This window comes from Microtus oregoni, unplaced genomic scaffold (assembly GCF_018167655.1).
Source record: "Microtus oregoni isolate MIOR12 unplaced genomic scaffold, Mior012 000097F_ref0000449, whole genome shotgun sequence".
Lineage (NCBI taxonomy): Eukaryota > Metazoa > Chordata > Mammalia > Rodentia > Cricetidae > Microtus > Microtus oregoni.
The window spans coordinates 2,787,110-2,811,416 of NW_024544710.1; the positions used below are offsets into that span (position 1 = coordinate 2,787,110).

The 24,307-nt window shown below is 43.9% G+C and overlaps 1 protein-coding gene across 1 annotated transcript; it reads left to right on the forward strand.

Moving 5' to 3' along the window:
• Nucleotides 1–9,227: 9,227 nt before the first annotated feature.
• Nucleotides 9,228–15,306, forward strand: LOC121442872 (doublesex- and mab-3-related transcription factor C1-like; the record flags this gene model as incomplete). The annotated part of the gene is made up of 6 exons (XM_041644517.1): nucleotides 9,228–9,295; nucleotides 9,878–10,035; nucleotides 10,448–10,506; nucleotides 10,817–10,953; nucleotides 14,980–15,040; nucleotides 15,223–15,306. Coding segments are annotated over exons 1-6 (567 nt in total), but the record flags the coding sequence as incomplete, so codon positions are not given.
• Nucleotides 15,307–24,307: the final 9,001 nt, after the last annotated feature.

Consider the following 24,307-nt stretch of genomic DNA (forward strand, 5'->3'; position numbering starts at 1 on the left):
CATCTATTGTTTACGACTTCACTGTACAGGAAATGTGCATGGTGGAAGATCGTAAATGCTTTCTCCACAGAGGAATAATGGTGACTCTGAGGGTGACTGATGGGATTTACCTTGATCGTAGTAGTCGTGTCACAATGGTTTACACACCTGGAAACCCAAAAGCATACAATTTTAATTTTGAGATTTTTTATTTTTGAGAAAGCTGGGGGGGGGATACATCGACACAGCTGTGAGAACCCAGGGCTCAAAACCCACAAGCGCTGAGCCCTTAGAAGTGGCAACACTTAAACTGGTCATGCCCTAGTTCACAGGCTAGGAGAAGAGAGTGCTCTTGGAGAGAGTACAGAGAGTCACTTGTGACTGGGGTGGGCAGTGGCAAGTATCTTCTCCCCGGAAGTCGGGACTCTGTAGTTCTGTAGAGTGGGAGGCAGGACACAGGGCCACCAAAGCCTAGAACTGTGTGTCTCAACCTTCCTTATGTTGTAATCCCTTAGTACAGTTCCTCACCTGGTGGTGACCCCAACCATACAATTATTTTCTACTTCATAACTCCAAGTTTGCTGCTGTTATGAATCATAAGGTAAACATGTGGTATGTAGAATGTTTGCTATGCAACCTCCAAGGGATCGAGACGCACAGGTTGAGGACTGCTGACCTAAAAGGACCATGCTAGGTGATTGTGGCAAGAGCTGAGATCAACAGCAGAGGTACGTCATTTGGAAAACAAAATGTAGTGCTGAGTATCCCAGTGAGCCCTGTGTGGGCAGTGGACAGCTAGTTCTGTGGTCACGATTAGTCAGCTTGGGAGGTGTTGGGCAGGATGGGTCTCTGTCTGGTCGGAGGGACAGATGTGAAGGCTTCTTATGCATCTGTCCAGCTGCCTTTATCCCACCTCTGTTTCTGCGTTCTAGATCAGCTACTGAAAGGAACCAAATATCACCAATTATTTCAATAGACATTCGTTGTTTCATTTCTGTCTCTTCTCCCTTTCTTCTCCACTCCCTTCGCACCCCCCCCCCACTCACACACATGGACATAGAGAGGTTGACAAACTCAGAAGGCATAACCTCTGGGCAGACTGCCTTTCTCTTGGGAGGTGAAATTTCTAATTCTCTTTTGGGTTGGTAGTGCCGAGCCATGTATCTGAGGTTCGGCTAGGACTGGAGAAGTTGTGACACAGAGCTCACATTCTCAGCTGAGTTTGGATCTACTTGACACAAACGAGGGTCATCTGAGAAGAGGGAACCACAGTGGAGGAAACCCTTCCATCAGACTGGTGTGCAGGTCTCCTTGATGAACACTTGCTGGCAGAGGAACCAGCCAGCTGGGGCTGTGCCATCCATGGGCAAGTGATCCTGTGCTATGTAAGCAAAGTAAAGAAAGTAGCCCGAGAAAACCACAAAAGCTCGGCAACGAGAAGCCTTTCCTATGGCCTCTGCTTCAGTTCCTGCTTTGAGTTCCTATCTGTCTTCAATCAATTCTAGGACCCTAAGACATGGGTTGAAACAGGCCACTTCTCCCCAGCTTGCTTTAAGCGTATGGGGTTAATAGAAACCACAATCACAGGACCAAAGTCAGTAGACAGAGGACCTGTGAGGGGAGATGATGCTCAGCCCATCAGACCTGCCACAGAAAGATCACTTCTAAGTCATTGATCACACTGGGATTAGCTACTTGGTGATGGTTAGTCGGTGATGTCGATCGGACTGGATTTGGAATCAACTGGGAGACACATCTCCAAGGATGTCTGGGAGGATGTTCCCAGAAACATTTATCTGTAGAGAGAATGACTGCCCGGGAGTGTGGACTGCATCATTACATGGACTGGGTTCCAGGAGTGAATAAAAATGAAAAAGCAATTGCCAGTGTCCCCTCCTGATGCATTCTGTTTTTACCCAGTTGTGGAGTCTCGGCTGCCTGCTCCTGCCACTGTGAAATCTTCCACATTCCCCTGCAGCCTCGATTAGATCTTTTTAATCTGTGAGCTAAAATATATTCTTTCTGTGAGCTATTTTTGAAAGCAATGAAAAACATAACCAATACAAACTCCAACTATTCTCTATCTGTGGGTCCCACCCTGGCTGTCCTACAGAAGTAGAGAGAAGGGCTTGAAGCTTGAAATTCTGTTGTCTCCCTGTACACATTCTGGCCTCTGAGAACCCCCTCCTTCTCTCAGCAAGGAAGGACACTGGTTTCTTACAGCTGGTCCTGGTCAAGCATTTTTTTACTCCATTAGTTTGAAGCATATTGGAGATTGTCATTTGAAGGGAGATGGTATTTGTGATTTCTGTGTCCTATTTATGTCCTCCTGTAGCCAAAATACATTTTATACGTCAGTAAAACTGCCTAAGGGTAAAGATGAGTTGTGTTTTATCCTCAATGCAGCCTTGCCCTGGGATAAATGTTTCAAGACATTTCAGGGTCGCCCTAGGAAGACAAGAAACCCTCATAAAGTGGAGAGTGACCTTGTGTAGTAGAGACAAACAAGGCTGTTTTTTGGAACCTGTCTTGTCCCGAGGAACTGTGGGTGCTTGGGTGGTGTTGTGAGCAAAATGTCTAAAGCCCTTTTAAAGGCTCCACGTATTCCTTGTGTATGCGTCCCTCTCCCATAATCTCTGCTCAAGACTTCTCAGCTATGAAGTCTGCATAGACTGCAAGGGGAGAGGCCTGCAAACTGCTCCTCCTGGATGTATGGAAGTGTGGGTCAGAGGTGCCAGCTGTGATATAGAAACAGTTCTGAGTGAGACTGCTTTGCTACAAAGACCGGAGCAAGTATCTTTGCCTCAGAGGGGGAACCTGATGTCCTAGGAGAACTCAGAAAGACACTTGCTCTCCCCTCCAAGATATCCCACCCCCATCACCAAGACATCATCCCCAGCACATCTTAAGTTGATGTCAGTAGGAAATGTAAATAAAATATAATGAAGCCAAAACATTGTAAAGCATGCCGGCCTTTATTTCAACCGCACTGAACAAGATTCTCAGGGGGGTAAGGGCCTGGGCAGCAGAACGCCATGGCCCCGTTCTCGGCCTTTTTCTGCCCAGCGGCCTCTCCCGAGAAGGAAACAGAGAGACAAGTGGACCCTCAGAAGACCTGTGGGAATGGAGGAGAGGGCTGGGGTGTTCTCTAGGGGAGAGGGAGAGAGTAATTGCAACTAGCTGTGAGTGGTAAGAGGCAGGCTGACTCAGAGCCCTCACCTGAAGAACTTGGACACACGTGCCAGGGCTCTCTGGAACCGACCCTTCCAGGGTCTTCTCGGAGGAGCAGCCTTCCCGGTTCCTCTTGGGCCATTGGATGAGCTCTCCATGTTGTGAGCAAGGACATTACCTTCCTGGAAGTATTGTTGTGGGTTTCTCACAGTCTGAAAAAGAGAGTTGAGACCTCATCTTTGCGGTCCCTCATGACTGTTGTCCATTACCTCAGGTGGGTACTGTGATGTGTATCTGCACTACTGGTTGAGGTGCTGAGGATGGAGAAGTTGGGAGCCCTGGCCTGAAGAACCCCAGTACCCCTGGAGGATGTTCCAGAGCACATGAACATGAAGCTCACCTGCCCAGGGGGTGGAAAGAAGGGAAAGGATATCATCTTCCTAGAGTGTGACGCCCCACTCAGGACATTTATCCACAGTTCTGCTGAGGTCCCCACTGTGCTGGCTGTGGAACCGAGACCTGCCCCCTGCATAGCCCTAATCTCCACCCCTCCATGGCCCTAAGCCCCATTGTTCCTGCCCATGGTTCCTCCCTGCTTCAGTTCAGTACATTCTGCTCAACCAGTAGATACATTTCTGGAGCATGACCTTCGTCCTAACTCCCGCCCCCAGAACTTTCTGTTTCTTCCTCTGCATTTCACCTTCACTCTGGCCAGCCTGAATGAAGTTCTGCAGGCTGAACTGAAAATGCCGAGGACTTCAGGTACATGGTGAGTTCACTTTGCCTGGGGTCTCCACTGACAAACGTGCTCATGATGCCTGTCTGTGGTCACCCTGTTTAGTTAGGACTGTGAGGTTTCTCATGATGCTCTCTTGGTGCATGGTTCAAAGCGTTCATAAAATTCCAGAACAAGGTCTTGGCATGGCGCTGTGAGGCTGGAAGGCCTGGACCCTACTTCTTCTCTCTGAGGCTTTTGCTATGTGCAGGTTACCTGCATATCTGAGCATCTGCTTCTGGTGAATGATGGAAAGTATTTGGGGATGGTAGAGTGTGTACAATGTGCAGGACAGTCCTCAGGTCATAGGTATTAAAGGTTAGCAGTTTACTCTTAGAATCGAGATTCACTTTGGGTTACATCTTGGAATCAGTTGGAGCCATCGATCTTTGTTTGCTTTTTCCCCTCAGGGCACCCACTTTTTCTGTCCCATTTCCTATTATCGTGGAGTCTATGTAGTGCTGTCTGTGACCTGCCTCTGATCTCACTGGAGTGTGTGTCCTGTCCTAAGGTGACTCCGTGCTGTGGTGCTTACCTCCGTGTTGGAGCATGATAGTGAAATGCTGGGGTTCAGCCATTCTCCATCTTTGTCCTCTTCCACATGTCGTTGGCCCTTTTATGTCATAAGCACTGCTATAGATCCTTGAGCGATAACTTTTCCTTCTCTTGATGATTACAGAGAGTGGAAAACTTTTGAGTGCTTTAAACAGTGAGCAGAGCATACTTTATTTTAATACCTATTAGCAAGATTTTAATAGTTTTCTCTAAACAAATGTTCCAGTGCTTGTGCCCATATTCTTCACAGATATTTCGTTTATTTTAATGTTACTGTCATTTTAAAAAATTCTCTTTTGGTGTATTTGTTTGTAGTTTATTGTTGTTTTCATACTAATTTATCTTCTAGCTTTGCCAAAACCGTTTCTAACAACCAGGTGATTACTTTTCATGGGGTCTGGAAATATTTTTAAAAATATTCTTTGAAAATTTCACACAGTTATCACGTTTATTCCCATCCTCCACTTCTCCCAGATTACCCCTCCCTCAAGATTTCCCCTTCTCATTTTGAATCTATGTGCCTCTGTCTACAGTTCGTGCCTGACTGAACCAGCTATGGCTTAAAGAATGATGCTGGGTGCATGTGGTGAGCATCTGGAGCAACATTCTGCCACATTTCTTACATATTGACAGGAAATTTCTGTCTTTCCCTTATCACGTGTTTTCTGTCACAATACAACCTAGACCATACATCAAGGTAAAAGTGAGAACATTTGAGGGAAGAAGGGAAAGCCAAGGGTGTGAAAAGAAGGTAATAGGGAAAAAAAAGATAGGTGTCATATGTTGTTGGATGAGAGGAATCAACCTTCCACTGTAAATGTGATAAGGGTGTGTATGCAGGACCTGGAAGTATAAGGGATCCTTTCTATATGGATGAAGGGGACTCAATGGACAGGGAACAGCAGAGGGTAATGGGGGTCAATGTGAGCAAAGTATAATACACCATTGTGAAAATGTCATTAGGCCCATTATTTCGTGTGAAATCATAAAAAAATAATAGAAGTGTATTTAGCATTTCACCATGAAACATTTCCTGTATGGTTTGTTTTTTGCTTTTTGTTTCTTTACAGATAGATATTATGGGATTGAGAATATTCCCCTATGTTCCTAATTTAGCATACCTTCTTTTTTGATGTTTTTATCACTGGAGTTTTCAGATTATCGCACCCCCTTTCTGGCATACATCTTAGTGACCACTCTTCTGTTATCCCACAAATACAGTAAAATTCATTCATGGATTTCTTTTCCTGCCCTTTCTTTTTATATAAGTCTTACTCTGTAGGAGACAAGGTGCTGGAATTCACAGTGTAGCCCAGTCTGGCCTCCAACCTATGGTGTTCCACTTGCTACAGCTTCCTGTGTGCTAATAATATTATAGGAATGCATTTCCAGGCTAGCTTTATTTGTGGTATTTAAGTGTCAAACTAGGGACTGGAGTGATGGCTCAGTAGTTATGGGCACTTGTTACTCCAGCAGAGAATCTGGGTTCAACTCCCAGAACCCACAAATTGGCTCATGACCACCTGGAACTCCACTTCCAGGGAATCTGGTGCCCTCATCTGACCTCCGAGGACACCAGGCAAATGGTGCGCATATGTACAGGCAGGTAGAATACGCACACACACATAAATAAATAAACCTAAGAAAAATTAATAGTAAAATGGTCTTGCATTCCTAGAGTAAAGTGTACTTGTTAATGAATGTTTTTCCATACACTGATTCAAACTGCTAACATTTCATGAGAGGTTTGCATCTATGTTCATGAGAAATACTTGTCTGTAATACTTCTTGTGCTGCTTTATATTTTTAATAGTTTTATTACATCTTTGAGAATTTCATATATTGTGTTTTGATCACATTTACCCTCAACTCCTCCCCTTAACACTTCCCAAGCCCACCCCTACCTCCCCAACTCTTACCTTTTATTCTGTTAGAGTTTTTATTAATATATATGTACATGGGGCCTTTTGCATGTGTCTGCTGATATCCAAGAAGGCCAGAAGAAGATGTTGGATCCCCTGTAGCTGGAGTTAGAGATTATGAACAATATCCTGTTGTGAATGCTTGGATTTGAACTTGGGTCTTCTACAAAAGCAGTACACACTCGTAACTGCTGAGCCATCTCTCTAGTACTATTTTTTGGTTTGTTTGTTTTCATAACCCATTGGCTCCAGTTTGGGCTCTCCCAATACTTCTGGCGATGAGGCCATCTACCCGAGCTTGGTCACCTTACCAGTAGCCACAGCCTTAAAAGAAATCGTGACTCTTCCTTCCCCAGAAGACATCAACACCTCCATAACACCTCAGTTACAGGTGGGCCCTCAAGAACCCCTTCCTGCTTCATAGTCGAATGTTGACTTTTTTTGGTGCAGGTCTTGGGTGGGCAGCCACAGCTGCTGTGAGTTCATGGACGCAGTAGTCCTGGCGTCTCCTGACGACATTATCTCATTCTTGTCCTCCTCTACCACTGAGTCTTATGTTTCCTCCCCCTCTTCCAGGGATAGCCTTGGGGGTGTGTATGACATAGATGTCCCATTTGTGACTTAGCATCCCATAATCACTTGTTCTCCACACCGTGAATGGTTACAGGTTTCTTAGTTAATTGGCATTCACTGTTCAAACACAGACACTTCTCTGACAGGGTCTGGGAGATACACTAGTCTATGGGTTGAAATATACAAATTTCAAGAATAAGGCCTACTATTTCTATTCAGTAAAATCACCATAGCAGATTTACGTTGGGACCTTTGAGCTCTCCAACCATGGATTCTTGGCCAGATTTGTAGGCCTTAAAACCAATCAGAAAGCAGTTTATCCCTGTAACACATTTTACTATGGTACCCAGGGACATATATAGCCATGGTGATCATTTCTGCAGTTCACAGGGTTCACAGCTAGGGAAGAATATTGAGGAGGTCTTCCTCTCAGCAGCCTGCATAGTACCTTCTAGTACTGTAAATGCTAGCTAGCAGAAAGGAAGCTTCCAGGGCTGCTTCCCATCTCACTACAAGTGTTCTGTGATTTCTCTTCCAGGATACCTCATCAGGCCTTTCTCTGGGCCCAGGGGGATCAAACTCAGGTTGTCAGGCTTGTATGGCAAGCATGTTCACTTGATGAGTCATCTCCTGAGTCCAACCATAAGTCTTGTTATTTAAAAATTATTCAGTTTAGTTTTCCCTGCCTTGCTCTACGCTGCCCAATCAGGCCAAGCCAGTTTCCTTTATTTTTTTTAATTAATTTATTTATTAAAGATTTCTGTCTCTTCCCAGCCACCGCCTCCCATTTCCCTCCCCCTCCCCTAGTTAAGTCCCCCCCTACTCAGCCCGAAAAGCAATCAGGGTTCCCTGTCCTGTGGGAAGTCCAAGGAACCCCCCACCTCCATCCAGGTCTAGTAAGTTGAGCATCCAAACTGCCTAGGCTCCCACAAAGCCAGTACGTGCAGTAGGATCAAAAACCCAGTGCCATTGTTCTTGAGTTCTCAGTAGTCCTCATTTCCGTTATGTTCAGAGAGTCTGGTTTTATCCCAGGCTTTTCCAGACCCAGGCCAGCTGGTCTTGGTGAGTTCCCAGTAGAACATCCCCATTGTCTCAGTGTGTGGGTGCACCCCTCATGGTCCTGAGTTCCTTGCTCGTGCTCTCTCTCCTTCTGCTCCTGATTTGGACCTTGAGAATTCAGTCCTGTGCTCCAATGTGGGTCTCTGTCTCCTTTCATTGCTTGCTGAAGGTTAATATTCAGGAGGATGCCTATATGTTTTTCTTTGGGTTCTCCTTATTTAGCTTCTCTATTAACCAATGTTATTCACAGCATACAGAGGGGATTCCACATCAAGTAGTTTGGCTACATCAGTTTCACCCCTACCTCTCCACCTCCAATTCCTCTCATGTCCACTTCACTCTCACTCAAGTTTATGACCACTCACTATTTTTAGTTGTATTGTTTTTTTTCAAAAGTAAACTGTCTTTTTTCACTTAGATACCAATCCCAATTCCCAATCCGTCCCGTTCTTCCATTCCCTTCACCGTACCATCTACTGCACACCCACCCCCCAATTCTCAGAGGATCCAGCTCACATTGTTTTTGGGAACGTCCAAGAGCATTCTCACTTTATCTAGCCTGAGGAAGGTATCCGTCCAAAGAGAACGGGTTCCCAAAAAGCCAGTACCAGCAGTAGGGATAAATTCTGGTGCCACTGTCAGGGCCCTTTTGTCTTCCTCAGCCGTACAGCTGTGTCCCACATTCACAGGGTCTAATTTGGTAGTAATCTGGTTCCTTCCCTGTCTGGCTGGAGTTGGTGAGCTCCCAGTATCTGAGGTAAACTATTTCAGTGGGTGTCCCCATCGTGGTCTTGACCTCCTTGCTCATATTTCACTTTGCCCTTTGTATGCTTTAAAGATTTGTCTATTTCTGTCCTTAGCTTACATCTCATGTAGGTTATGTATTGTTGAATGATACCTTTTTTTTTTGTTTTGAGATACTGTCCCCCTAGTTAACCCAGAATGGTATGGAAGTTCTGATCCCCCTCCCTCACCTTCTTGAGTAGCCTAATGTGATTCCTTATGAGAAGCAAGAGGACAGGCAGTGTAAAGGGGGATCCAGGTGGTAATCAAGATTGAGGTTAAGTGTGCAAACAACCTTAATGAAAAGGTAAGGGAAATAAGGCATTCATGAGACTCCTGTCTGAGAGCATGGGACATAAAACCCCAGGCCGAAAGTGAAAGAATGAAGGCCATGAGGAAGACAATTAATGATGCGACAGAATGGATGGAGTGTAGTGATTGTTGAAGATGCAGGACTGTCTGGGCCTGAAAATGGATTGTGAGGAGAGAAGATAAACAGAAAAACTCATGATCAGGTTGAACATCTGTGAGACTGTGAAGAGCTTCGTATATGTGGGACTTTGGGAAGGGCACTATATAAGAAGGCCTAGGTGAAAATTGAGAAAGCCATAGGGAAACTAGGAAGTGAAAGCTTAGTCCAACAGTGAGCACAATAGAGAGGAAAGTCCCAGTCACTGAAGATGTAGTTTTCTAAGGACAGAGTAAGTAACCTGGAGATAGGGGACCCAGGTGCTACTCTGACCCCCACTCCTGATCCTAAAGCCATGCAGCATAACTCATACCTGCTGTACCCCGCTGCTTTTCTGACTCCACATGTAACAGTGGGCATGAGACTGGAGCTCCCCGGGGGAAAGAATTTGCCTTCAGAAGGCCTATAGGCCACTTGTACAACTTCTACAACCACTGCTTCTCTACCCAAAGCAGGGATAAAAAGCGTTTCTGCCTCTTCCATGCCACAAATGTCACAGGGCACTGCCTTCTTGTGAGTGTCATGTCTGGCAAGGTAAGGGTCAGGCCTATTCCACATTGCTAACCTTGGTCCTTCCATCCTTCACTTTAGGGAACAGCATGGGCTCTTGCCTGCTGTGATCGCCTCAAAGAAAGAGCAGAGGACAAGGCTGAAGAGGTATCTGGATCAAGGACTGATAAAGAATATGGCTGTTGCCCCTAAATTCTACAAGCATGGCAAGAAGCTGGCTGGTGTAGCAGAAAGCCGCAGTGAGTGTCTTTGGTTAGGGAAGGAACCTGAATTTAGGTGGAGGGAACATGAGTAATTCTGTCAGCATCCCTGTCTTGAGATTGCAGTGGGACTGTTGGTAATTGCTCATCAAACCAATGTTAGGAATTAAATGCTTTGGAGAAATGTCCACATCCCTTGCTTATATTTTCTGTAGGTAGACATTTGTTGCCGAGTGGTAAGTTTGTTACTTTTATCACTGTCTTGCTACTTAGCCCTGAGTGTTCTCCTGCCCCTATTGAATCAGGCTCCACAGTGGCCATTCACTAGAAAAAGAAAGCAACCCCAGAGTTGGGAAAGAGGCATAGTGTGGTAAACCCTCCAAATGGGGCCGGAATATTTGGAAGGATGGTGTCAGTGAGGCTTATGTAAGCTGTGCCTGGTGTTTTACAGATGGGCAGGAGAGCACTGTGCACAAGAGGGAGGCCAGGTCCCACAAAGTTCCACAGGAGGTAAGGAGACTCTGGTGCTTATGGGAGGTGATTCCAGAAGCTCCTCCCCTGACCCTTTGTACTGTGTCCTAAAGTCTTGGGTTCCATCCCCACATCGGCCGTGATTTACCATGTGAGCTCAGGTTTAACTGCATCTTCCTGGATTTTAGTGTGAACTGAAAATTAAAATTAAAGGTAAGCCTCAATGATCTTCAAGGGCTTCAAGTTCTGACATTCTGAGTTGCTGTAGTCATCTGACAACATGTTCATCTCTCCTCTTTTCATGGTAGGCTGGGTACCCAAATTCCTACTATTGTCTCTACTCCGGCAGGGAAGTTCTCAGGGAACTCATATGCCTAGCCAGCAGAGAGAATGGGCAATTCTGCCCCATGTTCCAGTGAAATTGGAGCAGCAACCAACGATTTCTTTTTCCTGGGCACCTCGTGATCCATCTGTCAGGCCCAAAAGGTGAGTTGAATATGGCCCTAAATCCAGCTGTATCCATATTACTCCATGTTAAGCACTGTGGTTGGTGCCATGGGAGATTGGCAAATGAGAAAGGAGAAAGAGGAGAAGGAAGAAGAAATGTAATAGGAGAAGAGGAAGTGTGGAGGAGGAGGAGGCATCACCTCAGAAGGAGGAGTGAAGAGAAGGCACTTCGCCTTGAGAATTCCTAATCTTGAGGGTTCCAATAAGTGATTTCATCTTTCCAAGTCTATGTTTTCTGGTAGCCACTCTGGGACAACAGGCTACGTTCATGACATTGACAAGAGAAGTAGAAGAAGGTGTACCACATAGGAAGCCCTGAATGAGCCTGGGCTGTTGCTCCATATCACAACAGATGGATGTGAGAGAAGATTCGGTTGGAATTTGGGGTCATGATGGGGAATGCTATAGAGGCCTAAAGGAATGCTAAAGTCAATAGAGAAGACTTCCTAGAGAAAGGCCTGGCTTGTCCTTCATTGTGGGTTTCCCCTCTCATTAGCATCTCAGTAGGGGAGAGGGGAGAAAGACAGAGTCACAGAGCTTCCTGGGAAACAGACCTCCTCCACAGACCAGCATCAAGGTGCAGATCTGGTTCAATGTGTATGTTCACTGGCATATATGCATACATTACCCAATCAGCTAAGGTCACATTGAGTTACTGTCCAATGAGTTCAAATGCCTTGCACCCCACGTCTTGTGTGGGTATATAGGGGCAGTATGTCCTGGCAGTGTGTCTGCAGACAAAGGGCAGGAACCAGGCATCTCCCTGGGCTTTGATGCCAAATTAGAGAGTCTGCAGTTAGCTGGGACTCCATTATGAGTCGTCTAGCATTCCAGAGACACAGATCTGCTCATACAGTTAAGGGGGGGGGCATTAGCAGTTGTCACGGTCCCTGTCTGTTACTGACACCATTTGAACAGAGACTGACTTATCAATTCATAACCACTGTGGACTGGGAAAAAAAGGAAGCAAGAGCCAGTACCTGAAAAAGGAGGGGCTCCCATCTGTAGTAATAAGAGTGGCGGGGCTGCGTTCCCAGCACCCCGGCAGCCTGTCTAGCTTATGCCCCGAAATAACAACACACAAACTGTATTCATTTAATTACTGCTTGGCCCATTCTCTTCTAGGCTAATTCTCACATATTAATTTAGCCCATTTCTAATCATCTGTGTGTAGCACCCCAAGGTGCGCTTACCGGGGAGATTCTAGTCTATGTCCATCCTGGGTCAGAGCTTCATTCCGGGAGTGGGGCATGGCGTCTCTCTCAGGCGTCTTCTCCTGAGAGCAGAGCTGTCGTGACTCTGAGCTCACTTCCTCTTCCTCCCAGCGTTCTGTTCTGTTTACTCCTCCCACCTATCCTCTAACCAATAAAATGGGCCAGGGCAGTTCCTTTATTAGCCAATGACCTTCCTCCATCATTTCCCCTTTTTCGGTTTAAACAAAAAAAAAGGCTTTAACATAGCAAAATTACATATAACAAAACAGTTATCAAGTAAAAGTTACAATAATCTTTATCATAACTAAGGAAAACTATAACTATAACTAACTATTCTTAACTCCATCAAAGACTCCAGAAAGATATATTACCTAAGTAAACAAGAACTAAGAAACTTCAAACTCTAGAAATGACAAAGACATCTCGCTGCCTGGACAGTCACCCAAAGTTCTTTTGTACTGTTGGGGCATCCATCTTCAGCCTTCAGGCCCATGGTATCCAGCAGACATTTCCATAAAGCAGGAAAATTCAAAGTCAGTTCAGTCACTATCTGTTGTGTCCTGCAGAATGTCTTGCAGACTCTTTCAAAATGAATCAGGAACCCCGAAAGATCATTTCACCTTAGGCAAGTTCAGTAGTCCCCTCTCTGCGGGTTCTCTGTGTCCAGTTTATGCAATAGTCCAGGCAAGAGCAGTTTCTTGCCCAAATGGCTATCAAACTCCATAAGGTGCCTCTTCGATGCCCATCTTCCTCTTGAAGTAGATTGGTGCTGCCAGGAGCAGAGTGTCTCATTGTCATGAAAAGTCCTCAGTTATTAAAACATTAAATGTCCTATTCTGTAATATTTGAAAGACATGAAGAATATCTATCTAAACTATATCTCTATATATCTAGAAAATCTAACTAACATGACTACAAGCTTTACTATTATCGATGATTATCCATTAACAACCTATATTTCTTAATTATACAGTACATATTTAAATAAACTACACAATCACGATACCTTAATCAAAATCAGAAACACTTATATATATAACAAAATTGACCTTAAATCTCTATCAATAAAGCAAAATCTATACTAATGCAAATTATTCATACCTATATCATATCCCCCTTTAAATGTAAAAGAACGTTTATAAACCATATTTGGGAACATGGGCGCAGTTTTTTCTCTCCAAACTGCTTCCTGCTGAATGGGGGCGTCGTTAATTAGGTCTTTCATGGTATAACCTGTGTGCTAGTTTCATCTCAGTTGGCAGTTGAGCGAAGCAATTTTCTGAAGGTGTTCACACCAACCCTTCAGGAGGGCGTGGTCCATCATACCAAATCGGAATAGAAGAAATAAACAGCGTCTCATCCTCTGTGAAAACAAAATAAGAAACTCCTTTCCAAAGTATCATGTCCTTAGATCCAAATTTCAAAGCCAAGGCATCAAAACATCCATGTTGGATTAGCTCAGCAGCATCTACAAATAAATATCTTTTAGCAGCTGTTGGTCCTTCCTCAGCATTCAAACGATTCAAAGAGAGCATAATAGCATACAGTATCAAAATTCTCTGTATATTTTCCATCTTTGTGCAGCTTTGTTTTAACCTCTATTTTGTTTATTTTTACTTTTAACTCTTTGCTTTTTGAGACAGGTTCTCTGTATCTTTGACCTGAAGTAACTCTGTAGACCACGCTGTCTTAGAACTCTCAGAGATCCGCCTGTCTCTGCCTCCCAGGCATTGGGATTAAAGGTGTTTGCTACTACACCTTGAACTCACAGAGATCTGTTTGCCTCTGCCTTCTAGGCACTGGGATTAAAGGCGTGTGCTACCACACACAACAACTCTCTTCCTTTTTTTGTTTTTTACTTTTAAGAACTTTAAATTTTAGTCTGCATATATTTTTAACACACTTTAAACCATTCAGAAATTTTCTCTGTCTTTGAATCTCTCTTTACTGTATATCTCTCTTTTTCTGACCACATGAATCTTTAATTTACCAAGCAAGCTCAGTAGGACTAAAGGCGTGGCTTTGCCAGCTAGATCCAGTCCATTCCTTAGCTTTCCAGCCTCATGGCTGAGGTACTGGCTGTAGGCATGAACCGCCTGCGTAAAAGAGTCAGAGTTTGCCCTGGCAGGACAGCCCAGAAAGCTGGCATTTTTAAACGGCGCAGCTTTTTTCCTGCTATGGCTAAAAACTGAAAAGCATGTGTTCAGCTTTTCGTCAACACCGTTTAAGTGTTTCGTGGCAGAACCTCTTAATGAGCTGCAGGCTTTGCAGCTAAAGCTGAGTCAGGAAGCCTCTCTTAGATGCGGCGCTTGCTTGCCTCTAGCAAGCAGAGTAGAACCGAGAAATTGCTGCTACCAAGAAACCAGGCACAATGCTTTCATTTTGTTCTAGAATTACTTCCCAAGCTGTCTCAGGCTTTATGTGGAAGCAGTTGTCCCTTCGTGGTTGCCATATGTAATAATAAGGTTGCCATATGTAATAATAATAAACTCTTATTACTACACCCATCTTTCTGGCGGCTGTGCAGATTAGAGCATAGTCTCTTTGGGTTCTTTGTCATCTTCATTGCAGCACAGGGAAGAAAGATTTGGTAGAAGTTAGCATGTCAAGAAAAATATAGATGTTTTAAAAGGAAACAGGCCAAGAAGGTGGCTGGTTGAAAAGGACAAACATCTTGGAATCGTTCAGATTTCCCCAGCCTGGTTTGAAAACCCCTGGTCTGCCAAGTGTTCCAGTAGTAGGTTTCCACCAGAGGGTTTCATCCCCTGGCCTCTCCTCTCCTTGTTTCTAGATTTTCAAGTGCGACCCTGCAACCCAGTGCTACCCCTGGCCCTCTTCTTCTGCAGCCACAGGTCCTGGCAAAGTAGTGGGGTCCAGGTCCCTGGGAGGGAATGAGCTTAGTGAATGGGAAGAGCAAAAAAGCCTAGGGTGGGGGTGGGTGCTGGATGGAACTGGATACTTAAAGGGGCACCTGTGTTAGTGAGAGGAGGTGTGGTTTCCCAGATGCCATTATCTGATGCCATTTCCTTTGCAGGTCCCTAATGCCACCAAGCAGGATTCTGTTGTTGCTCTCTTAGAGTGGCAGAGGAAGCTGGAGGCTGCAGAGGCCCTGTTGGCCCTGAAAAACTCTTCTCAGGATCCTTGTGATTCTGCCTCTCTGCAACATCGTGGCAGCATGCCAGGTAGCTGTCTTCTTCAAGATGGAGCCTGGGGTAGGGGTTGTTGGGAAATTGGAAGGGTTGTGGTGAACTGGTTGTGGTAATATGTGGAAACCTGGATTTGGACCTTCTGGATCAGGCATTTCAGATGCTCAGTCCAAGGTGGGAGATGGAAATCAGGGGCTTCTCGGTGAATCCCCAGTTCTGAAGTGCTTTTGCTCAACAGCAAATGGCCTGACATGAAGTAAAAACAAAACCACCAGCACCACAGTGGCAACAAAATGTCCCTGTAGACTGAGCCCCCGTCCAAGGTGGCCAAGTCTTATTGGAGTCCAAGGGCATGTCAAGGGAAGGAATAGAACTAGGTGTAATAACTCGCAGCCCATGGCAATATCTTCAGTCCAGTGGAGACCGAGGAAGACTGGGAGGACATGCATGGAGGATAAGGGTCCGCAATGGAACGAGATCATGCTGACGTCTTCAAGGCATTTCCCTTGTAGCTTGGATGCTTTCCATTTGGAATGTTTCCCTACATGCTCACTGCTCCATGTGGTCACTGCTCAGATGAAAATGGCATAGTTGGGAGGCTGGACGGGAAGGCTGAGCCCCAATGAGAAGCCTAAATAAAAACCCTGATGAAGTGTGTTAGTGGGAAGCCACTTTGGGTGGTGGGCATCAAAGAACAAAGGACAGTGAAGGGAGCTGGAGACCTAGCTTCTCACAGAGGTCTGGCAGAGTGGGTGATGCAGGCTGGGTCAGAAAATATGGGGGAGGGGTGTGAAGAGACAGTACATCTCTGAGAAGGGGAGAATCCTATCTGAAGACCTCAGGATTGACAAAAATAATGGTGACCCTGACTGAGAAACGCTAGAGCCAGGATCAGAGATATGGGGGGTGTTTGTTTCTGGTTTCAGTGACAAATCATAGATTCGGTGTGGCACCAAAGTGTGTGGGCTTACTGCGTGGAGACGTATGTAACCTGACTCTGACTTTTCCTTTTATTTTCAGGTAGTGATGGAGAGAGAGGACCACAGTCTCCTAGTTCCTGCCTGCCACCAAAGCCTGCCAGCTCTGTCTCACTTTCTGGACATCTGGAGTGCATGTCCTACTTGACCTGAGAGCCGGGAGTAGGAGGCCTCTCTAGAGCACTGCCTGTGTGGTATCCTGTTTCATGTCTAAAATGTCTAACATTTGTAAATTGTTTATTTTTGAAACAAGTTCTCATGTAGCCAGCCTGGCCTCGGATTCAGTATATAGTTGACAATGACTTTGAACTCCCAATCCTTCTGCCTCCACCTCCCAAGTGCTGGGACTACAGGCATGTACCACCATGCCTGCCTTTTTAAAATTATTATTTTAAGTGTTAAAGAATTTTATAAACTTTCAGGCCTTTTTATGATATAGGGAGTCTACTTGACTGAAGATCGATGTTGAACTATATCCATTATTTCTTTGGAATAATGGTTTTTTATGATTCTTAGAAAACCAGTATTTTGTGATCCAATGTGATCGATCAATGGGATTCTTAGTGGGTTTGCATCTCAGCGTTTTTATTTGTCCTGTGATTGTATATGCACTGGCACACGCCTGTTTGTAATCATCCATGTGGAATCCTGAAGATTTGTCACTGTGTCTAGGCATATGTGTGTGTGAAAAAATAATAATAAACATGATGTAGGCACTGAACAACACGAGCTGTTTTTAAACAGTGTCAGACAAATATCACAGAGGATTGTTTACCTTCACCAAGCCCCAAGTGAACAAATACTTTAGTTTTTTAAATTAATTATTGGGTGAAATTTCAAAACTTGATGCTGCAGACATCAGTCACATGGCCTTCCCAAAAATGGCCATAATAATTTGTTACCCAGCGTAATACATCAGGTAATTGATAGGAATTATAGGAACACTTTTTTTAGAAGCCGAATAATCTTTTAATTTATAAAACATTTACATTTTATTTTGTTTATTTTCTTCTTCTTCTCCTTCTTCTCCTTCTCCTCCTCCTCCTCCTCCTCCTCCTCCTCCTCCTCCTCCTCCTTCTTCTTCTTCTTATTATTTTTTTTTAAAGATTTCTGTCTCCTCCCCGCCACCGCCTCCCATTTCCCTCCCCTTCCCCCAATCAACTCCCCCTCTTTCGTCAGCCTGAAGAGCAGTCAGGGTTCCCTGCCTTGTGGGGAGTCCAAGGACCTCCCACTTCCTTCCAGGTCTAGTAAGGTGAACATCCAAACAGACTAGGCTCCCACAAAGCCAGTACATGCAGTAGGATGGAAACCCATTGCCATTGTTCTGGACTTCGCAGCAGTCCTCATTGTCCGCTATGTTCAGTGAGTCCGGTTTTATCCCAGGATTTTTCAGACCCAGGCCAGCTGGCCTTGGTGAGTTCTTGATAGAACATGCCCCATTGTCTCATTGTGTGGGTGCACCCCTCGCGGTCCTGAGTTCCTTGCTCGTGCTCTCTCTCCTTCTGCTCTTGATTTGGACCTTGGGGTTTCAGTCCGATGCTCCACTGTGGGTCTCTGTCTCTGTCTCCTTTCATCAAGTGATGAAGGTTAATATGCAGGAGGATGAGTACATGTTTTTCTTTGGGTTCACCTTCTGATTTAGCTTCTCTAGGATCACTTATTATAGGCTCAATGTCCTTTATTTATGGCTAGAAACCAATTATGAGTGATTACATCCCATGTTCCTCTTTTTGGGTCTGGCTTACCTTACTCAGGATAGTGTTTTCTATTTCCGTCCATTTGCATGCAAAATTCAAAAAGTCATTGTTTTTTACTGCTGAGTAGTACTCTAATATGTATATATTCCACACTTTCTTCATCCATTCTTCCATTGAAGGGCATCTAGGTTGTTTCCAGGTTCTGGCTATTACAAACAATGCTGCTATGAACATAGTTGAGCATATACTTTTGTTGTATGATAGGGCCTCTCTTGTGTATATTCCCAAGAGTGGCATTGCTGGGTCCAGGGGTAGGTTGATCCCGAATTTCCTGAGAAACCGCCACACTGCTTTCCAAAGTGGTTGCACAAGTTTGCATTCCCACCAGCAATGGATGAGTGTACCCCTTTCTCCACAACCTCCCCAGCAAAGGCTATCATTGGTGTTTTTGATTTTAGCCATTCTGACAGGTGTAAGATGGTATCTTAAAGTTGTCTTGATTTGCATTTCCCTGATCACTAAGGAAGTTGAGCATGACCTTAAGTGTCTTTTGGCCATTTGAACTTCTTCTGTTGAGAATTCTCTGTTCAGCTCATTGCTCCATTTTATAATTGGGTTGATTAGCATTTTACAGTCTAGTTTCTTGAGTTCTTTATATATTTTGGAGATCAGACCTTTGTCAGTTGTGGGGTTGGTGAAGATCTTCTCCCAGTCAGTGGGTTGCCTTTTTGTCTTAGTGACAGTGTCCTTTGCTTTACAGAAGCTTCTAAGTCTCAGGAGGTCCCATTTATTCAGGATGCCCTTAATGTCTGTGCTGCTGGGGTTATACATAGGAAGTGGTCTCCTGTGCCCATGTGTTGTAGAGTACTTCCCACTTTCTAGGAACACTTTTAAAGCCTGAATATTCTGAATCTTCGATTGATGTTCCAAACACATGCACTGCAGGCCTTAACAGGCAGACAGCTAGCGAAGTGAACATAAATTGATCTGGACTTTTTATTGTACCTTCCTTCCTTCTTTGCCTTATTTAAAAAAAATCAGGGTCTCAGTATGCAGTGCAGACTGGCCTTGAATTCACTGCATACCTGAGATTTGCCTAAAAAGACCTTGTGGTGATTTTCCTGCCTCAGCCACTCAAGTGTTAATATTCTAGTACACTTCTCCTTGCCTGGCTTCCTGCTTCTGTTTCCAATGACACCTGTGTGATGATGATGCTATCCAATCACCACAATTCCTTTGTCTTCAGAGGCTCTGAAGAGTCAGGATTCTTATATTCTCTATCTGATGGCAGAGGAACAAACATGTAAAATCAATGAGGATTCAGAGAATTAATCTGGACTGAAGCCCATCTCATACCCCCTTTCTTCCCATGATCCCCCAGTTCATTATCCTCCAGTGACAGATGACTGTGTTCCCATGGTCCTGCAGTAGGGTTTGGTCCAAGCCTTGCCTTGGTTCCACAGTTGAGCTTGGGGAAGGGGAGGGTATGTTTTTGTTGAAGGATGTGGCACAAGGAGAGGGAAGACAACAGAAAAAATACAATACACATTTGAGGAAGGATAGAAATTCAGTATTTGGGCCCTTTCATTTTTTGTGAGGCCTATTGCCTTTCTTTCAGGGTTTTCAGACCTGACACTCTGCCCTCCAGTGTTTTATAATGAAAGGGTCTCTATCTGGCATATTTTAGTTCTCTTTGGATATCGGTGCAAATGTTCAGTGTTAAGCTTTTTGGTTTGTCTCCCTTTGTCATGTACTGTCACAGTTCAGAGTCTAAAAATCCTCACCTCTGCTATATTTTGATTCTCGTATGTTATATGACGTTATTGGTTAGGTCTGAACATACCCATCATTGCAGAGCATCTCTAGAGTGGGTCAATTTGAACAAGAAGTGTTAAAGTAAAAGAATATATGCTGTTATGCAAGCCAAGCATAGGCTTTCTAGGGGGAGGGGTGTTTAAGGGGAATTCTCTAGGTTGTCTCATTTGCTGATTACACAGTTCCAATATGTCAGTGAACTCCCAAGTTGGAGATACTTTTTTCACACTAGTACTTTAAGTTACTGCTTGAACATGGTCAGTAGTGAGATATTAACAATAATTAGAGATTAGAGAATTTGGATGCACATAGTATTTCTTCATTTACACTACAATGAATGTGGTGAGCTTATACAGTTTTTATTATAGCAATTGCCAGTATTTAGGAATGGGTCTCAAGTGCCTGAAAATTTAGCCGTTAACTGTTATGATCCAAGAGAGCCGCCCCAGCAGCCCACCTCTTTCCATCTTTTCCAAGAAGACTATTCAAAGTAGATCCAGTTTACATTGTATTGCCATAAAGGTGAAGGACAGATCTGAGCCTTTAAAAAGTAGTATTTTATTAACAAAAGGGTTTTGGAAATGTTTAGCAGAGTGCAACGTCAAAGTCATGTATGTTGAAATGCACATTAGTGTACAGAGCCAAATGTTGCTATGTGATTAGTTACAATCAAAATAGACGTCCTTATTTTAGACTGGTTTAGAACTACATCAGGATTGAAGGATAAAGAGCACAGTAACTCACCAAACCTCCCTACTGTCTTTGTGAGACGAGACGCTACTGTTCTTGTGTCACACGGTGATATTGCTATATTTTGTAGTATCTGTAAATCTGCTAATAATTCCTGCCTGTTCTCCAACTGACAAGATCAATTTCACATGGTTTCTAAATAGACGAAGACTTGAAAGTGTGTAGTTAGTGAAAGCGAGGAGCATAAAACAGACCGAGATATGTAGCAGCAAATTATGTGGATTAAAAGTACATCACACACAACAGTGCACAGTTCACAAAACATAAATGGTATCACAGACATGAAATCCCTGAGACACTTGCACAGCCCTGAGTGGGGAATGACAATGTGAATAAAAGGAGATCAATGAGTAGCTAGAGGTAGAACCCTTGCGGAGATGCAGAAACCACTGCAGCAAATCAAGTATTGGCTTCAGTTCAATTCTCAAGCCACAGGATCTAAGAAAAAAGGCAACAGTAAAATTCTGAATTGGACTTCTTCATGCAGAATCGGTAGATCAGGCAATTCAGATCATCTATCCCAGTGACGTAACCCATATAAGAAGACACTGACATTCCTTGAATTGCCAGACAGATGACGAGAACCCCAAGTCCAAGATCTTGCAGAGGCAAAGTCATATACCAATCTTATATTAGGTATTGGATGTTTTCCTAGTAGGAAACATAAAGCTGAATGTCTGGTAGAGCTTCTTGTGCTCTTTTGAGGAAACCAAACAAAGCAATGTTCCCAAGCCTGCCAAGAATGATGGCCTATGATGTACTGTACAGCCGGGAGCAGGGAGGGGCATGGCCCAGTCACTGGAGCAGTACTGGGCTCTCAGTGGATCTTAAAAATTTACCCTCTGAGACATTAAGATGATTGTGGGGAGGGAAGCTTTCCTAATCCTGCAATAGGCAGCAGCTGAGTAGCTCTTCTGGAGGACTGAAAAAGCCAACAAAAACTTTAATACCCTTTACAAGTGAGTTCTAATTTCTTCTGCTACTACTCATTCAAGAACTTATGCATTTGACACTTTTGAAAAATCTATAAAATACATTCTCACTGCAAGTTAAAAATACGATTTGTTAAAATTTTAACGTACCCAGGATTTAAAGAGTCTTGCAAACATAAAGATGTGTTGAGAAAAACTAGACTTAATAACAGCTATGTTTTTCATTACCTAAAAGATATGCCTTTAGGTCAAAAGCATGAGATGCTCATGATGAATAGATGATGCACATAGTTCAAAGTATCTGCTAAATTGGTAATAAGCAAGTCCATCAGTTCTTCAGGTCTGTTCTGTAGCTCATTTCCTTTCATACTCATGTCTAGGTGAATTACCTAGCTACACCAAGGTGGAGAGGCTAACCCAGAATTTCTTCAGCTTCCTTTTCCTCTCCATTATTGTCATCTCCAGACTCTTTGTGATTGTCCAGTCCTGGTCTGGAACCCCGATGTATATATAACCTGTCTCACTGATCTTTCTCATTGTCTTGAACCCTTTTTGTCAGCATCTTTCACTCACCAAAGGGCTGGAATCTCATGGTTGATACTCATAAGGTCAACACACACAGGAAATGTGAGCCTTTGTCTAAGGTGGGGATGACGTTGGGCCTGTTCTTTTGTTATTTTCTTCACTTGCTTATCCAGTAATTCTGCAGGTGATGGTGTGGAGTATCTCTATCATACAGAGAACATTCAAGACGTTAAATGTCTGATGCACATGAATGCCTTAAAATGAACTTCCACAAAAGCCTTAAATACCTGATGTTTCCAAATCCTGTTCTTTCCGTGGTGTAAGACTTCATACTCTTTTCAGCTCTGCACCAAGAAGGTGCTGCTTTGGTTTGCTTCTGTGCTTGTGTGTGTGTGTGTGTGTGTGTGTGTGTGTGTGTGTGTGTTTGTTGTGTATGTATTTGGTGTATATGTGAGTGTTTGAGTGTGTGTGTTTGTGTGTTTCATGTATTTGGTGTTTTTGTGGGTCTGTTTGTGTGGTACATGCATGTGTGTGAGTTTCTTGCCCCTTTATGTGTTGTGTGGATGTGTGTGGGTGTTCTCACCTTTCTATGTTTGCGTGAGTGTGCGCGTAAATGCATATGGAGTCCAGAGAGCAATGTTGAATGTTTTCTTCTATCATTCTCCAGCTTTAAAAAATATTCTGCTGGGCAGTGGTGGTGCACACCTTTATTACCAGCACTGGGAGACAGAGGCAGGTAGATCTCTGTGTGCTCGAGGCCAGCGTGGTCTACAGAGTGAGTTCCAGGACAGCCATGACTACATAGAGAAACCCTGTCTTGAAACAAACATTTTATATGTATAATCGTTTTGCCTACATGTATGTATACACCACATGGGTGCCTGCTCCCATGGAAGTCAGGAGAGGGGGTAGGATCTCTGGAACTGGAGTTTTGGACGGTTGTGAGAGTGCTGGGAACATAACCTGAGGCTTCTGCAGAAGCAGGCAGTGCTCTTCACTGCTGAACCATCTCTCCAGCTCTTCCACTTTTTGGAGACAGACTCTCACTAAACCTGAAGCCTGCCAGCTAGGCCAAGTTTGTTGGCCAGTAAGCCCCCAGTATTCACCTGTACCCGCAGCAGCTCTGGTGTTACAGACTTAGGTCATGGTTTTTGGATGTTCCATCTGTACTGAGAATCTGAACTCCCAGCAAGCTCCATCCTCTGAGCCATCTGTCCTGATCTAGGTTAGGGCGATGTGGTGTACAAATATGTTGTTCCCATTCTTCAAAACATCTAATTTTCAACATTGACAATCAATATAATGGGCCAATAAGCTGAACAAACAGTTCTCAAAAAAACGTAGTGAGTAAGTATCTTATGAGTGTTCAACATACATAGCCATCAGAGAAAGGCAAATTAAAACTACTTTGAATTTCCATTTCATGACAGTGAGAACGGCCATCATGAAGAAAATATAATGACAAATTCCTGTGAGGTTGTGGGTAAAGGGAAACCTTTCTGTTAGTGGAAGTATAAAACTGGTGCAGTCACTATGGGGATCAGTGTGGAGATTTCTCAAAAAGCTAAAACAGAGGTTCGTATACCCGACATGTATCACTTCTGGATGTGTACCCACCATCTCCTAGCAGACATTTGCACATCCCTGCTATTGAGGAAATAGAATCAGTGTAGATGGCCATCAACAGATAAAATGGATAATGAAAATATGATACATATACGCAGTTGGATTTTATTCATCTATAAAAATAATTAAAATTTACAGGAAAGTGGGTCGAATTGGAAAATATTATACTCGGTGAGGAAATCCAGATCAGAAATACAGTACCTCATATTCATGTGGATCCTGACTTTTAACTTTTCTATGTGTATATTTTGGCTTAAGTGTAGGTAGAGAACAGGAAACTGTAAAGGGGCCCACAAAAGGGGGAAAGAAGCACCAAGGAGGTGGATAAAGAAGGTAACAGAACTAGGACACATGTGATATGAAGGTGGAAAGCGGAATACTGCGGCTAGCAATGAACAAGTGGGGAGGGGGGCAAGGAGATGGGCAAGACAAGTGGTTGTGTGGAAAGAGTAAAAATAACTAAATGTGTATGGGAAGGCCACACGGAAAACTGGTCCTTTACATTCAGATTATAGAAAAACATATTTTGTGGGTGGAACTATTTTATTTCTCTTAAAGTTTTTTTTCTGCTTTTTTTTTTAAAGAAAGAATCATGTCAGAAAGTGATATGGACTAGATGAGCGTAAAAATGGTAATCTTCCTTACTGAAGC